Here is a 17,979-nt window from a genome sequence, read left to right as displayed (position 1 = left end):
TATATTTTTTTTAAATCAAGAAGGCTTTTGGTGAGTCACTTCTCTCTGTTGCCCGGGCTAGAGTGCCGTGGTATCAGCCTATCTCACAGCAACCTCATACTCCTGGGCTCAAGTGCCCGGCTAACTTTTTTCTATTTTTAGTTGAGATGGGGGCCTGGCTCTTGCTCAGGCTGGTCTCAAACTCCTGCCCTCAAGCGATCCTCCCACCTCGGCCTCCCAGAATGCTAGGGATTATAGGCCTGAACCACTGTGCCTGGCCAAAGCCTCAGTTTCTTGATCTATAAAATGAGAGGGCAATTAGAAAATTTCCAAAGTCTCATTTATTTTTTTGACTGACATTTGATGATTCTGACTTTCTTGAGGCTTTCTCAAATATTCTGTGTAAAGTAAAGCACAGGAAAAATCTCTTCCCATTCAGATATGTGAACAGTTGACTATAGCGGGTCTACTGAGAAAAGTACAATCACCAAGTGGAAGGAGGTGCTTCCACACCTCAGTTGCCATTAGTGGGTGCTCTGCTGTACTGAAACGGTGTGTGTGGCACAACTCCTACACCTGGCGTCAGACAGGAACCTTCTATGGCTTTCTAACTTTGTTACTTGTGAACTTCATGTCCATACAGCCTGGGAAGAAAACAACTCAATTGTAAAAAATGAACCCACCTGTTCCCGACCTATGCACCCAGCACTGTGGCTTCACCTAGGTGGGGCCTTGGGAAATGCTGAGTACCTGTGCTGAAGGCCTGATCTTCGGGGAGAATAAGCATGTGGACTTCAGGGCAACTTGTGCCATGGAGGCTTTCAGTAGGCATTCGAGAAGTGGAAGAATTCTCTGTTAGAGAAATAAGAGAGAAATAGATTTTTTTAAATGCAGCATCCTAGTTTCTGTTAAAAGTTAACCTTGCCCCATCTCTTTGAAGGAGGTCTTAAAAGTTCAGGAGATTCTTTAATAAAATGTAATCTTTAATACCATTTAGAGAATAAAACCTCAAACCAATCTTAACTGAATGTAGGCGGCATTCATCTGAGAAAAAGCACCTCCTTCTAGCACAGAAGAGTAGGGGAAGGGAACTAACAACTGAGTTGCTTTTTCCCAGGCTGTATAGACATGAAGTTCACAAGTAACAAAGTTAGAGAGCCATAGAAGGTTCCTGTCTGACGCCCGGTGTAGGAGCCGTCCCACGTGCCTTTACTGGGCTAGGTGCTTTACCTCAGTGTCTTGTTTAATTCCCATTTTGTAGATGAGAACACCACAGAAAGAGTAATTCTCTCAAGCTCCCAAAGGTCCTTTGTTAAGTGCTCGAGTTGGATGCGAAAGCCCCCACTTAGGGAGAGCCTACAGCTTCCGGGAAGACATTCTGCGTGTGCACAGGGGACAGTCCTTACCACTGCCACCACCCAGCTCCTTCTCCCATGGTTAGATGTTGCAACAGAATCCCCCCATGGAGACTACTCCCCCACTTGCAGTTCTGCCGCTGATTAGCTTTATGACTTGACATTTCAGTTCTCTGGCCGCAGTTTCCTCGTAAGTTAAATCGATGATCTCTAGGGTCTTTCTTAGCACAGATTACTCCTTCAGTGCCTGCACAATGCAAGCCTAGCCACAGGGTGGTTGGAGTGCCCCTTCCCTCTCACCCAGCAGATGGCAGACATTCTCAGCAGCCCCCATGAGCACTGCCTTGCCTTGGAGTTAAAGACAGAGCCCAGGCCCCTGTCCCCTTGGGTAGGTTGAAGAAAAGTATGGAAGGATCTTAGCAATCTGCAGGAATCCTGGTGGCCTCCTGGGTCTAAGGAACTGAGGTTCAGGGAAGACTAGAGGTATGTGCGCTCTGATCTCGTGGCTCCCTGCCTGGTGAAGCCATTTGTGTTCACTAAGGGGCTCCTCCCTGCACTGCTGTATTTAATTCTGGGTATGGTATAAATAGAACTTGGCACACTGTCAAACCACACCACCCACTACTATGTTCTGGTCCTTTTGGGACATCAACCAAATCTGAGCCTCTGATTCCCTCTAGTGGCTTAAATCAGCAACTTTCATAGCTGATGCTTTGTATTTATTTATTGAATTTGCTGTATACACTAAATTGGTGCTGGGTTCTCTAGCTTTGCCTGGAGTGCAGGACACTGGTTTCATTTGAGCATTTTTGTGTCCAGTGGAAAGCCAGGAGTCGAAGCCAGAGCTCCTTCTCACAAGCTTAGCTTAGTACAGTGCAAACTGGTGCATTTCTCAGTTGCTCTATAGCTGCTTTACAGAGACTGAGGGAGAATGGGTTATTATATGAGTTATTTCTGCTACTAAATGAGTTGTAGGACCTTGGGCCACCTCTTACCCTGGGCCTCAGTTTACTCCTTGGTAAAATGGGTACGTGGGTTAGATTCAAATCAATTCAACAAAATATTAATTGAACACCAGCAGTGTGTGGGACCCTGAGCTGCTATGGAAGGCAGTGATGAATGGGACTTAATCTAAAGGAATTAACAAGATAATGGGAGAACCAGATATCCTAGAAGCCACATAAAACAGGGCACGAACTCTGAACTCTGCAGTGAAACATACGTGGGGCAAGCCTCGTCTCTTGTCACTTCTTAGCTATGTGACCTCGGGCAAGTTGGTAACCTTGTGTTTGAGTTTCATCAATAAATTTGGATGATAATCTTTTCTTCATAGGGTTGAGTGCTCCATGTAGAGCCAAACCATAGGAAGTGCTCACTAAATGGTGGTCACTCTTGGCTGGACGAGGTGGCTCACACCTGTAATCCCTGTGCTTTGGGAGGCTGAGACAGGAGAACTGCTTGAGGCCAGGAGTTTGAGACCAGCCTGGGCAATATAGCAAGATCTCATCTCTACGAAAAATTTAAAAATTAGCTGGCATGGTTGTGCACACCTGTAGCCCTAGCTACTTGGGAGGCTGAGACGGAAGGTCCCTTGAGCCCAGGGGTTTGAGGCAGTTAGCTATGATTATGCCACTGCATTCCAGCCTGGGTGACTGATGTCTCAAAAAAAAAAAGTGGCCATTCTCATTGCAGTTTCAAGTTCTAAATAGAAATAATAGAAACCCTCTTGAGAAAGTCAGTAAGACCCCACAAGGGCATAAACTGTTGGCTCTAAAGGCCCCTCGTAGGTCCAGCACATTCCTGGGGTCTCGTTTCTTTGCCACTGTGCTTGGCAACCCACCTGGGGCTTCTCTCATGGTGGATGCCTTGGAGGGCTTCTTCCCTACAGTCTTAGCCCAAACAGCCTTGCTGCAGAATGAAACAGTCTCCCCTGCTTCCTTCTTTCTCATTTCATTTTTCTGAAGGCAAGAATACAGGTCCTTTGCCTTCCCACTGATTAGTTGCTAATCAATTTTGAGAAATGAACAGGGAATATAGGAGAGGTAGTTTATATGCTTCGATTAGTCATAACTCTTGGTCTTTAGCTTTTAAAACCCTCCTGAAGTGGCAGAGTGAGTTCCCTCCAGGAAAGAAGACTTCACACAAGCCCTGGCATTTGGGGCTGTTCCAATCTGGAGGTTGTATGATTCTGTTTCATTATGAATGGCTTAAAAGAGATCATTTTTCACACTGAGCTTCTTTATTACTGTGTAAGGAGATAAAGGAGGATCTAGAGCTAAAGCACACCTTGAATGTCAGGCACATCATACCTAGAATCTAGATGATGTTTCGTCGTATCAATTCATCAGTCATCGATACTGTAGATTTAATAGTCAACGATGTCAGATCCTTGGCCGGATACTGAGAGAGAGAGTAACAGGAAGGAGAGAAGGTGGCCTTGGAGTCTCTTAGTTCATGCTGCTATAACAAACTACTTTGGACTGGGAGGCTTAAACAATAGACATCTATTTCTTACAGTTCTGGAGGCTGGGAAGACCAAGATCAAGGAGCCAGAAGATTCAGTATCTGATGAGGGCCCACTTCCTGGTTCATAGACACTGTCTTCTCTCTGTGTCCTCACATGGCAGAAAGGGTGAGGGACCTCTCTGGGGTCCTTTATATTCCATTCATTATGGCTCTACCTTCATGAGTTAATCACCTCCCAAAGGCCCTCCTCCTAATACCATCACATTGGGGGTTATCATTTCAACATATGAATTTTGGGGGGACACAAACCTTCAGTCTATAGCAGAGTCTAAAGTTTCTGACAGGGTACTATTCCTAGAAAAAGATGTAAGTTAGAGATAAGAAAGCCAAAAGTGGAACTGAATTCCTACTGGCCAAAGGCCAATATTACATGGATGGAGGGACAGGATCCATCCAAACGGGGTAACTCAGAATTCTGCTTTGGATAGAAAAGCCTGCTTCAGATCAGATTTTGTTTTTTTTTTTTTCTTTTTGAGACAGGCTCTTGCTTTGTCACCCAGGCTAGAGGGCAGTGGCATCATCATAGCTCACTGCAACCTCAGATTTCTGGGCTCAAGTGATCCTTCTCCCTCAGCCCCCAGGTATGCCACCGCACCTGGCTGATTTTTTAAATTTTTTGTAGAGACAGAATCTTGCTATGTTGCCCAGGCTGGTCTAGAACTCCTGGGCTCAAGCGATCTTCCTACCGCAGCCTCCCAAAGTGCTAGGATTACAAGCATGAGCCACCACACCCAGCCTGTTTTAGATTTTGAAACCATGTGACATGAAACTACAGAGAATGGAAGACAGAATTTGGAAGGATAAAAGAATATGTATCTCTTAGGGAAGCAGAAACTCCCTATAAGAGCCCACTTGTTCCTGGAGGCATTTCTGCACTTACAAAGAGATCTGGGAAGGTGCCTTGTCTATGACAAGGCTCTAAGGAGTGACCTGGAAACCCAGCCTGTGACCTGGTATTGGAGCCTACTCTGGGGAAGAGGCCAACTCTGCCCTCCCTCCTCCCACATACAATGCTTGTATGGAATGACCAAGGAAAATTCAGGGACCTGATACAGTTTAGCCCAGGCACAACTGATGGAACTGGAGTATTTCTAAGAGCTTTATTTGTGAAGCACAAGAGAAACGAAAAATGAAGAAATAAAGCAACGCCCAGGGTGCTGCAACTTCCTCTCACGCAACAACTGAGGGTGGACACTATTTGGGGAGTCGTGTGAGCATCGCAGTGGAAAGGGAGGCATTATGGTCAGGAAAAAAGCACAGGGATGCCTGTCGGATATTGCAAAAGACTTACATCTAAACTCAGTGTCTACCCTCCCCACCTCACCCCAAAATAAAAACACATGGTGCTTCCGACTTCCCTATCCCTGCCAATGCAGCCGCCATCCTGTCATGCAAGCGTGGAAACAGCCTTTGGTTTTGAAAGCCATTTCTTTCTCCTCTGAGAGCTGGTCAGTTGCTGTGTCCTATAGTTTTGACTTCCGTGTTGCCTCTCAAATCTGTCCTTTGTTCTTTTTACCACTTTCACCACTATCCTGGGACAATAGCTCTCACCTGGAAAAATGTAACAGCTTTTTCACAAATGCATGGCTCAGTATTTCCCTTTTTCTGTGCATTCTATACACAGCTCCTAAATATCTCATCTTAAGCAAAGCAATGGATTATGTCACATTGCAGCAAGCAAGGCCTTTTATCACATACACTGCCCCACTTTTCCAGCCTAACTTGTTACTACCTTCCCACATTTATTCTTCACGCCAGGCAGCTGAACTATTTATTACCATTCGCTGAAGATCCCCCCACTTTCCCATCCTGTGCCTGTTCCTGTCATCTCCCCTCCCCCACATCTCAACATCGTTCTTCATCCTCTATTTCTATTTACATGAACTCCATTTTCCAAAGCCCATAGCAAATACCACCTTCTTAATAATAAAATCAGTTGCATTTTACTCAGAGCTATTAAGTGCTAAACGCTATACTAGATGATTTACATACTGTGTTTCTAATACTTACAAAACCCTTGAAGGATTTAAACTTTCCCTGAACCCTATAATAAATTGCCTATAATTTCTCTCCTCTAAATTTGCATTGCCCTTTGATCATGAATAATTTCCCCTTATACTACACTATTTGTGTAGTTGTTTTTTCATCCTCTTAAATACATGCTACTGGTCAGCAACAACTGTTGCTAGATTTGAAAAAACTCACTTGTAAAATAAGAAGTTTCATCTCTAAGGTTTTTTCCCACCTTCAAATGGTCATGATTCTATGACCTCGAGAACGTGAGTTGCTGAGCAACTTAGTGCATAGTTTCCTAGAGTATCAGCCTTTTGGAAGCTTCTGTTAGTAGGAGACAGAAAAATCAAGACACAGTTGTTGGCTGGGCACAGTAGCTCATGCCTGTAATCCTAGCACTTTGGGAGACCCAGGTGGGAGGACTGCTTGAGGCCGGGAGTTCCAGATCAGCCTGAGCAATACAGTGAAATCCTGTCTCTACAAAAAAATAGAAAAATTAGCCGGGCATGGTGGCACACACTTATAGTTAGTCCAGCTACTCAGGAGGCTGAGGCAAGAAGATTGCTTGGGCCCAGGAGTTTGAGGTTGCTGTGAGCTAGGCTGACGCCACGGCACTCTGGCCCCCGCAACAGAGAGAGATTCTGCCTCAAAAAAAAGAGGTAGTTGTTGACCTGAGCAATTTGATTGTTCATAAAAACCAAGTAAGGTAGGAAAGACAGGCACCAGTAGGATGTAATTTGATGGGGCATTAAAGAAGATGTGATTCATGGAGGAGCCACTGTGAGACACTGGCACTTCTAGTACTTTTGTTCTAGGATTCTTCCAACACCTTGACCTGCTCCTTGGTCCCAGGAACACCCAATAATTACATGTTGTCTTATTTGCTCCCCACACATTGCCATCCAGTTTCTGCATTACTCATTAGATGTCTTTCTGTTTCAGTTTCCTACTACACTGGAACCTTGGGGACTCACACTGAGATCAAGAGAGTGGCAGAGGAAAAGGTCACCTTGCCCTGTCACCATCAACTGGGGCTTCCAGAAAAAGACACCCTGGATATTGAATGGCTGCTCACTGATAATGAGGGGAACCAAAAAGTGGTAAGTATAGAGGTATACGTCTGGCTAGAGTCCCTCTCCTCCTCATCCTCCCATATTTGCCTTCCCTCGGTCTTCCAGTCTCTCATTGGGTTTGAAAGAGCTAGAATTGCTTTTTCATCTGGCTTATATTTGAAAGACCCTAGATACAAAACTGTAGAGAAGGAAGAGTATTTGGGTTGCGAGAAAAAGACTCTATGTTCTTTGGCCAAGCCAGAACTACTAGAAAGCCAGCTGGCATTTGCCCAGGGAGAGAATCTGCACTGTAAATGTCTTTGCCTAAAGAGAGGACTAAGATGTGACAGCTTGATTCCCCAGTCTGGTGGGCCAGAACCTGAAACCTACTCAAGCAGGGCTGCTTCTCTTCCTTCTCTTAAATCATTACCACCTGCCATGCTTCAGCCTTGCACAAAGTCATGACTTCTAAGCTCTAAGACTATGTGATATGACAAAAAACATTTCATGCAGAGCAACAAGTAGAGGACATGAATGAAAATGTTTTGCACATGTATAACTGGCCAGGAAGAACTGATACTGGTTCTGGAGTGGAAAAATAAAGGAGTGGGCCCTGGGTCTTCAGTTCTCAGGTTGGGTAGGGCCATGATGGTCCACTAGTTTCATGTGCTTCTGGCAGTGTGACCGTAACTTGCAGGGCTCTGCCTCCTGGTGACCCACTGTGCTGGCCAATGGTGGAGAATGAGAACTCGGTAACCTACTGGTGTCGTCCTTCTGCCTTGCTGGCATTCAGCCACAGTAGCTTTCCTCAATCCAGGTTTTCTAGTGTAACTACTGTCACCCCCTTTACTCACTGACTTATTTTTTTGTTAAGAGACTTATCTTTTTGATTCAAAAGTTTTATGATTTAAAAAAGTCTATAGCTTAGGGAAGCTGACTCTCCTTCTTGTTTTTCAGACCTTTACTTCTTTCCCTGATAAAAAATAAAAAACTGTCCTTTCCTCTTTTCTGTCTATACTACTAATTTCGTAAAATGGATTATGTTAGGAAAAGTTAAAGTTTTCACTGAAAATAAATTTCAGAATCACTGTTGGAGTTTAACTTGCTGAAATTAGCTGTCTATATCACCTTGTTATTTTGATACTGCTTGTCATTTTGTTCTCACAGTGCAGCATCCTGAGACTCTACCTGTGCTCTGTAGAGCAAGGTCACCTCATCCTAAGCATGTTTATTCCAACAGCTTCCTGGTCAATGCTAGACATGATACTCTCAGTTCCGAATGAAGTAAATAAGAGCCCATGTTGCTGTAATAAAAATCCAGGAATGACTCTGATACAGACTTCCTCCTTTGACTACACTTGAATCAGTCTCCTGAGTTCTTTCTAACTAGAACTGATCTTAGGCTTCCCTTTCTGTCCTTATAGAATACATTTTTGAGCAAGAATCCTGCTAAGTTATTTTGGCTAAAATCTCCCACTCTTGGTATCTTATCACCCTCAATATCTTATCACCCTGGCCTGCCTACAATAATCCTAACATGTAGGTTTAGCCAGAAACCCCCTTAGCCCTGATGTTTCCTCTTAGTAATTTTCCATCGACCAACCCCTACCCTGTCCCTTGGTTATAAATCCCCACTTGTCCTTGCTGGAGTCAGAGTCCCCCATCACAAGACCCCGTTGCAGTGGTCCTTATACCTATTTAACAGTCCCCCCTTGAATAAAGTCTGCCTTACCATCTTTAACAAGTTTCACTAAATAATTTTCTAACAACTCCACACATCTAACTTTCATCCAAATGTTTTCACTTGAACTAAAGAAAAATGGAGTTGCTTGGTTACACAGCCAAGTGAATATAAGGGTTAGGAAGTTAATTACTGATTTTAAAAGGCCACTGATAATGGCTATAAGCAGTCACAATTTCCTGTCTTCAGTTGATACTCTAAAATAAGGATGGTCATATATTCAATTATTCAGATTACACAAATTTATTTAGTAACTACTATATGCCTTGCTAAGGACCATGATACAATAGTGAAGAAGACATCATAGTCCTTGCCTTCTTGGAGTTTACAGTGAAAAGAAATTCAATAATTTTTAAAAAGAAAAGAGAGAGAGACAGACAAAGAGAGAGGAAGGAAGGAAGCAAGCAAGCAGTAAATATTAGCTGTATGATCCCAGGTACAAATCTGTTTAGCATAGATTATTAATATTTCATTTCATTTAATCCTCATGACTGGGATTATTAGGCCCATGTTACAAATGAGGAACTGAGGTATGCTTATACACATAAAGTGAGCAAATTGCCTAAGGTCATCAATTTTGCATTTATAAATTAGGCACTCTGACATCAATGCCTGGGCTGTGAACCACTAGCTTTATTACCTTCACAAATGATTTGAAAGTATAATATGTGCCATATAGGACATAAGGAGAATGTAGGAAGAAAATCATTCCAGACAGAACTAATTTTGCAAGAACCCTCTTGCAGGATCAAGCTTAGTATTACTGGAAGTTATAAAAGATCAAAAATCAATTTAGTTACATTTAATAAATATTTATTGGAGTCCCACTATAAACACAGCCTACAGCAAAGGAGCTAATTAAAGAGATAAATGTATAAAAAGACAATTTGGGAACTACATGACAAACATCATGAATCATGATCAAGATAAGCAGAGTGTTCTAGATGAATATAAAGGAGGAGCCACTGGCCAAGAGTAGTTGGAGGAGGGGAAAACTCAAGAACGTCTTCCTGTGAGGAAAGCACAGCTGATACAAGTCTTGATACAAGAACTGCCCTGAAGAAATCACAAGAGCATAGACACAAAGGCTGGAACATTCTGGGAAATCATATGCAGCTAGTATAGGTGGAGCGTAAGATGTGAGCCTGCAGAGGTTGCAGGACCGGCACATAGAAGATCTTGTATGACGTATTAGGGAGCTTTTGAAGAATTTTAAGAGTGCAAGGGACATATTTGCATTTTAGGGTGATCATTCTGACACTGCATGGCACACTGATTTAAGGAGACTCAAATAAAAGCAAGATCAGTTAAACAATTTCAGACTATACAACAAGGACTTAAATTACAGTCACAGGTAGTTGGGATATCAAGAAGGGAATAATAAAAATTAGCAGGTAGAGTTGCCAGGACTTTATAATTGCCAGGGTGTTGGGAACGGGAGTGAGGGTGACTAAGTAAGAAAATACAGGAAGAGCTGGAATGGATGTGGCACTTAAAGTAGGCTGCCAATGACGTAGATCCTAAGTTTAGCTTTGCATTTCAATCTGAGAAGAAACGTTTCATCCCTTTTGTCTAGGATGCTCAGATTATGCAGGGAGCATTTGGGGGTAGAAAGGTAGTCTCCAGAATATTTGAATTTCAGCCTTGACAGCATAGCCACTAGAACTCCAGAGCTTTCCTCCTGGTTCTAAAGATAGAAACACAACTAAATTTCCAGACAGGGACCAGATAGGGATCTTCTCCAAAGATCAGTCAGGAAAACACGCAACAGAAAGCTTTCCCCTCTATTTTTCAGCTGGAGAAATTAGGACAGAGATGTTCCAATTCCCAGTCCTAACCTCTTGCTCTTCACTCCTTCCCTCTTCTCTTTGGCCTTGAGCAAGAAAAATCTTGATCTTCCATGACTATTGCTTGGTCATTAAAAAACAAAAAAAAGAAAAAGAAAAATCCTGGTCTAAAACATAGAAAGAGACATGCACCTATCTCCATTCAAAGCGGTTTTATGATTACTACAGAGGTCATGGCACAGCAGAGCAACTGCCAGAGAGTTGAGCTGATTCATCTGTTCCATACAAGCCCTAACAAATTGCCCTAGGTCCACTAGGAATGCCATAAAGCAGACAGGCCCACGACAGCTGCAATTCATACATTTAATTTTTTTGTTTGTTTGCAAAAGGATGAAATTGACATTCACTATTCTCCCATCACACCCTGCTTAGTCTCAGCACTACATTCCTTAGAATTAAAAACAAAATAAAACAAAGAAGCACACAAGTATCTGAGATTCCAAGCATGTGAGCCAAATTGCAAGGCTGTAACTGAGACCCAATCCACGTCAGAAGTGTGTGTGAAATCTTCATATTAAATAATTGTTACTTAATTATAAGGCTATGTTGCAATTGTATAATCTCTATGTTCCAAAGATGTCAGATGCTTATCTGTATATTATCTCTTTTCTCTTCATTAAATATTGGGACAGTTCCAGCCTGGGCAAAAAAAGCAAGACCCTATCTCTTAAAAAAAACAAAAGGAACAGGATTTTGGGGAAAGGGAAAGAAAAGCAGATAGAGTGAGGCCTACTTGAATGTACTAAGCGCTATGGTAGAAATATGCCCAAGGCACAGAAGCTTGAAGGAGGAGTCACCATTCTAACTGGGGAGCCAGGAAACGCTATACACACAAGGTGGCCTTTGAGCTTGACCTTGAGGCCAGTATAGGTGTTGTTCAGGCAAAAATAAAAGAGGGAGAGGCATTTCAGAATGAGAAGAGTGCATGATTAAAGCCAAAGACATATCAGAAAACATTGTTCAGAATCAAGAACCATCAAGTTTGGGGACTAGGGTATTCGAGAGTGTGAGGACAGGGGTTAAAGATGGTCCAGACTGCCCTGGCCTTGCGTGCCACATTCAGGGGGGCCAAGCTTTCATCCACAGTATGCACAGGTGATGGGAAACAGATGGAGGTTTTCAGCCAGGGAACTTTGCTACACAAATCACTAATGTATGGAATGATTAATATTCTTGGGGTCTGGGCTGAACAATTTTGGAAACCTTAGGGTTTTTTCTTTCTTTTTTTTTTTTTTTAAAGAGACTGGTTCTTGCTGTGTTGCCCAGGCTGGACTTGAACTCCTGGGCTCAAGCAATCCTCTCGCCTCATACTCCGGAGCTGGGACTACAGGTGTTCCGCTGAGCCCTTCCCCTTAGGGGCTTTCTTGAACCCAGAATCAGCCTAATAGAAATGATGATGCTAACATTTGAGTGTTTACTATCTCATTCCCACAAAAATCCTGTTAAGTAGCTTAGCCTCAATTAACAGTTTAGGATCTCAAGGTTTAGAAAGGTTAGTTAACTGACCCGAATGAGGCACACAGCTAGTTGTTCGCTCATTCAAATGGATGAGCTTCCATTTGAATGCAGACCATTTGACTTCCCAGCCAGCTCTCTCAATCATGGTGCCATGGTGCAGTGGTTTTTCAAAATTTAGGTCACAACCCATTAATGGATCCTAAACAACCAGAAATTTTGTTTGGATTTTGTTTTAATATAGACTAGATAATATCAGAATGCATTACACATATACTTTTTCATAAAACTTATGTTTCAGTTATATATGTGTATGTTATTTGTGTGTTGGGTCATGAAGAAAAATGTATTTCTCTATGTGAGTCTGTTCAAAACAGTTTGAAATCCTCTGCTGTACTCTACTTACACTAGTCCAAAGCAGCTAGATTCTACTCCAGATCCTACTAAGGCTCTCCAAAGTCAAATGTACCTTCCAAGACAAAGGCACCTCCTGATGCTAGCCCAAATACTAAAATAAACAAGAAAGAAATTCTAAAGCCCTCAAGCCCAAAAGATCACCAACCTCCCAAAGCCCACAAAACACAGAAGTTCCTAAAAATTACCTAACTCTTTACTGTCTTTGAGGCTTTGCATCTCTTCATTCTTCCTAGGAAGCACAAACTGACGTCCTTGTAGGTGATTATGCACCCAGGGAAAATAAGGACAAGGCAGAAAGAAAGAAAATAACATTAATTGAGCACCTATTAAGTGTTCCAAGCTTACTTGTCCTATCTCCAGACATCAGCCCCTCAATTTCAGTCTTTGAGTAGAGATAAGCTCTAAACTCCAGTCTTTTCCTGTTGCAATGCATTTCCTCCTTTCCCTATCTCTCCTCTCCCTATTGTCCCACCAGTTTGGCATTTCTGTGGCAGCTCCTTCCATCTGCCAGGAAACCTACCCTTCCTGTAGAGTATAACAGGATGTGGGGCCTAACGCCCTGGAAACATTTAAAACAAACAAATACCACATCCGGAAGAAGGGCTGTGATCCTAGCTCTTCCTGGTCTGTGTCTAAAGCAGAGGGCTTTCAGTCGAGTGTTAGGAATCCTATGGGATTATTTGCAAAATAATACGTGTATTTTTCTGGGTCAGAGTTCATAGGTTTTATCTGATTGGGAAGGGAAAAAAAAGCAGTGAGGTGGGACTAATGACTTAGTTACTAAGTAATTACTCAAAGACTTAGAAATGGTGCTGGTACATAAGAGGTTGGTTGCCTTTCAAGGAGTAAGAATAGGATAGAAACCTCTGCCTGGTCCTAAGAACTCCCTAGGATACCCAGCTTCAGTGGGAAAGTGCAGTTATTAATTAGTTATATCTACCATGTATACAGGAGGGCCAAGAGGAACTACCCCATTCTAGCAGAATTAAACTGCAGCTGTCTTAGTTTTAGATTAAGATATGTGTGCTCGCCTTATAGAGGGCACTCAACAAATATTTATTAAACAAAAGAATGGCCTTAAATCTAAGCAGTTTATCGGAGACTCACTTTCTTAGTCTTGTTTTAAACTTTCACTGTATCATGCTGACTTTTTTTTTTTAACGTAAAGAGTTAATATTTGTAAAATACTAAGAACAGTGCCTAGCACACAATAAACACCACAAACGTGTTTTGTTAGATAAAGACAAAAATCTGGACTGAATGCATTGCATTGTGTTCACAGATTTTCATTTCTATGCCCAATTCACATTCACAAAGCCAGAGCCAAGCACTATGCTTGGCACAGAGGTCACAAAGTGGTCACTGAGTAAAGGAATAATCCTTTCACACACATTGTTTCTTTTTAAATTCTTACTATAAGCCCGTGAAGTCCATAGGATAAGAACTGTTCTCCAGTTTTCTTTTAATACATGAAGAAAATTAGAACCTAATTCATCTCCAGAAAACTTGGACTCTAAACCTTTTAGATTCTACAAGGTGAAGGACCTTGTCCAAAATGAATTTCAGAGCTCTACCTGGAACCCAAGATTTCTGGAGACAAATCATTTTCCTTTCCCCCTCCCTTCCCTCCATAGCATGTAGCTTTCCCCCACATACACCATTGGTAGGTGTCTCCTGAACATCATTTTGCACATTAAAAAATTCTGAAAAGTACAGTAAATGCATTATTTCAGTCAAAAGTTCAGTCTTTATTCCTAGATAGATGTTTTGCCTTGAATTTCTGCATTCTTTTCAATAGATGCTGCAGTTATGGGGAGGGGGAGGTGGGAAGGCTCTGTTATGGGGGCGGGAGGAGAGGAGGGAAGGAAAGCGTCCAATTTTAGAGTCCAGGTTTTCTGGAGATGAATTAGGGTCTAATTTTTCTCATATATTAATTTCCACAGAAATAGAAATTAACTTGTGGATGGCTGATAGTGATGCTCATGTTTCTTATCCATAGCAATGAAAATCATTCTTGTGCATAGAGATGCAAATGAATTTTGTCCAATGGAAAATATAAATCTTTTTTAGTCCTAATTCTCATTTGAACTGGTTATAACATCTTATTGGTTCTATCATTAATTATTGAGTGAAGTAAAATCTTTGAGACATGTTTATTTTCTATGTATATGAGAGTCATAGTTTTACCTTCTTTAAAAAAGTTATCTTTTAACACTAATACTCATTTCTTTGTAGTGTTATCATCTCTGGCACGGTACCAAGCACAGAGTATGTTTTTAATAAATGCTTATTGAACGGAGGACTGCAGAGTTGCAAAATAGCCTGGACAAAGACAAAGACAACAGATGTGCATAAAATCAGATAACCCCAAAAGGTGCCCTGGACAATACCTAGCATGATAGCAAGGGCAACCTATTTGCCCATTATGAAGTCTTTTACAATTTCTCTTCAAATAAAAATGGTGCAAAGAAATGCTATGGATGAGAGCAAAGAAAAGAGATCATTCTCAGAGTGTCATATCAGGAAAGGTTTTGTGAGGAGTTAACACTGATTTTGGACTTAAAAGAATGAATAGGGTTTCTTTATGTGGAGAGATGAAGAAAAAGGAGTTTCTAAGTAAGAAAATGCTGTGAGCAAAGGCACAGGAGCACAAAGAAAGCACCACTCATATTAAAGAAAGGGAAATAATGTAGTGTGATTGTGCCCAGGTATGTGAAGTGGACTAAATAAGAAAATGAGATTGGGAGGTAATTTTGAGGACATTAGGCTGAGTCAGGTCATCATTCAGAGGTGTGGGGAGCCATTAAAGTTTTCTGAGCCGGAAAAGAGTGAATGTGAGTTTTACGTTAGTAAGATCAACTGGGCAGCAGTATGGAGGGTAGACTAGAGAGGACAGAAATATACAGCAGCCAGGCTGCTGGAAATAAGAAAATGGAGCTCAGAAATAAACTGGGGACAGAGATACCAACATGAGAATTGTCACAATAGTAATGGTATTTGAAATGAGAAGGCAATATTGAAGGAAAATGCTTTACGTATCTTATCAGTGTTTAATATTCTCTCACCTGTTTCTCCCCAGCCCCCATCCCCAAGACCATGAGCTCCTCAGTGTAGGAACGGTGTCTTATTCCTATCTGTTTTCTCAGTGTTGGGGACAGTACCTGACACACAAGTTCAGTAAATATTTGCTAAAGAAAAAGAATATGCAGAGAAAGGAGAAAACATTTTTCTCAGAGAGATGGTAAGGGCAAATGGATGATGATACTGAAGAGTTTTGATATAATGCAGAGGAACTGATGGACATTTTATTGGATGGCTTCGAATCTTTTCAGGAAAGCATCTGATGAGCTGCAGAGCATCACGTGATTGAGGATGGGGTTAAGGGCTTAAGTACAGTGCAACAATTTGGAACAGCTGCAGCTAGAAATACACTTGGGTCACTCCCACATGCTTGCATGGCTTTTTTAGTGCCCGTCCATGTATCTGGAATGCTCCCTCCAGCCCTCGTCTCCCTGCCTCCGTCATCTCTCAGTTTACTCATCTTTCAAAGCCTAACTCAAATGCCACCAACTTTTTTGGGACAATCTCCCTGATACCATTTCAAGTAAATCATTTCTTTTTCTATGTTTATACTTCTTTCCTTGTTAATCTCACTTGATTGTAAATTACTTGAAGAAGAGAGTTTTACTCATCTGAACAGCTTCCTCCAAATGTGATGAAAAGCAGTCATTCCATAAATGTTTGCTGATGTTTAAATCGAATGAGTTTAAGAACATGATTGCTGAATGGCAGGGAGGACAAAGCTGAAGTCATATGGCCTGAAGTTTTGATGGACTAGATCAGCATAGCTTTTGTGACTAACAGTAGTGAGGTGATGGACTAGGAGGACCCAGGGAAATTTTAAAGAACTAGAGGCTGTGATGCAGGCAGATGAAAATTCAGTAAAAATAAATTTTTTTTTCTGTTAGGGAAATATGAACTTTGGTCTCCCTAACTGGGAAAACAAAGACATGAAGCTCAAGTGTATTTTATGGAAGGAAGGAACAATTTTTTTTCCATCTAACTTACTCTTACTAATCCACACTAACGCCAACAAAGAAGGAAAACCAAACAATGACACCTTCAGTATCAGACCTGAATTTTAACCATTAACTTCTACTCCATCTTAATTCTTCAGTTCCTTCACTTGGATTTTCAACTGTTCTGAGAACACCACACTGATTTTTCAGTTTCTCTTTTTCTCCTCCACTTCCAAACTTTATGGAAGAACAATTAATGAACACTTAAATGAACACAGGTGGGAAAATAAAGAGGGAGAGAGAGAACTGTGGTTATATAATAACTAGACGGCTTTAGAAAACCTAGATTCAAATCCTGGTTCTGCCGTCTGTGAAATGGGGATAACTACTTGGAAAAATTGTGGTGAAAAATGAACTAAATGGTACGTAAAAGCACCTAGCACAAGGAGCATGGTGGATTTGGAATAGGTCCCGTGCAGGTGGTAGCAAATGCAAAAGATAGAAAAGGGTATACAGGAGGGAGGTAAGTCCCCTCCCCATCCTTACCCTCTATTCTCTCAATTCTCCTCAGAGTCAACTATTGATAGCCAGTTTGTGAACCCTTCCAGAAATATTCTATGCTTAATATGTGTATAGCTGTACACTTGTATGTTTTCCTCCTTTCCTTAACGGTGTGAACTTCAGCATGTAAATCAAAATTCCTTAGTTATAAAATGGGGTGGTTCTGAGCATTTAATGAAATAATTAGTACTTTATAATTAAATGCTATACAAATATGAAGTGCTACTATTTTTGGAAAGAGAAGCAATGCCTAGCAAATGTACTGTGCTTTTATTTAGAACAGAGGTCACTTGGACACGTAGAATCAGCCCCGGGCTTGGCCACTTTGTGCCACTGGGAGTACTCCCTTTCCTCATCTTCATATCAGCCGGAGAGGAAGGCTGAGAGCCACGCTGCTTGACCCTGCCTCGGTCTATCCCACAGGTGATCACTTACTCCAGTCGTCACGTCTACAATAACTTGACTGAAGAACAGAAGGGCCGAGTGGCCTTTGCTTCCAATTTCCTGGCAGGAGATGCCTCCCTACAGATTGAGCCTCTGAAGCCCAGTGATGAGGGCCGGTACACCTGCAAGGTGAAGAATTCAGGGCGCTATGTGTGGAGCCATGTCATCTTAAAAGTCTTAGGTAAGACAGGGTGCCAAGGGCAAATGCCTACATCTTATTAGTAAGCTCTCTGGGAGAGAGGGCCAAATGCAGCATGGTGGTACAAAACTTCATATGCAGTACCTTAAATTATACATTCAGAGATCACCACAAGTTCCCTGGGAAGAAGTGTGTATGTTCTGTATGTTAGCCATAATAAAAAAAGAAAATACATTCGTGATTTTCCATGGTAGCACAGTACAAAATTTAAATATCCTCTAATATTTGAATAGTATGCTCACATTTAATTTAAATCTCTCAGATATGATTCAAATTCACTTGTTTTTTAACAGCAAACACTACTAAGCTCTACTTAATTGCTTCCAAATTAATGAACTTCTATCCCTTCTATCAGTAAAAAATCATGCTCA

General features: G+C 41.7%; 1 protein-coding gene across 1 annotated transcript in view; it reads left to right on the top strand.

Annotated features, from left to right (window-relative positions):
• CLMP (CXADR-like membrane protein) overlaps positions 1–17,979 on the top strand; it is a 121,206-nt gene that overhangs the window by 94,698 nt on the left and 8,529 nt on the right. The window contains exons 3-4 of the mRNA XM_012644880.1: positions 6,799–6,973; positions 17,389–17,590. Of these exons, the coding sequence (XP_012500334.1) occupies positions 6,799–6,973; positions 17,389–17,590 (377 nt within the window). The remainder of the gene's footprint in view (positions 1–6,798; positions 6,974–17,388; positions 17,591–17,979) is intronic.

Source organism: Propithecus coquereli, unplaced genomic scaffold (genome assembly GCF_000956105.1).
Source record: "Propithecus coquereli isolate 6110/MARCELLA unplaced genomic scaffold, Pcoq_1.0 Scaffold222, whole genome shotgun sequence".
Classification (NCBI taxonomy): domain Eukaryota; kingdom Metazoa; phylum Chordata; class Mammalia; order Primates; family Indriidae; genus Propithecus; species Propithecus coquereli.
The sequence above is the reverse complement of the archived record's forward strand: the minus strand, read 5'-3'. Positions and strand labels throughout refer to the sequence as shown.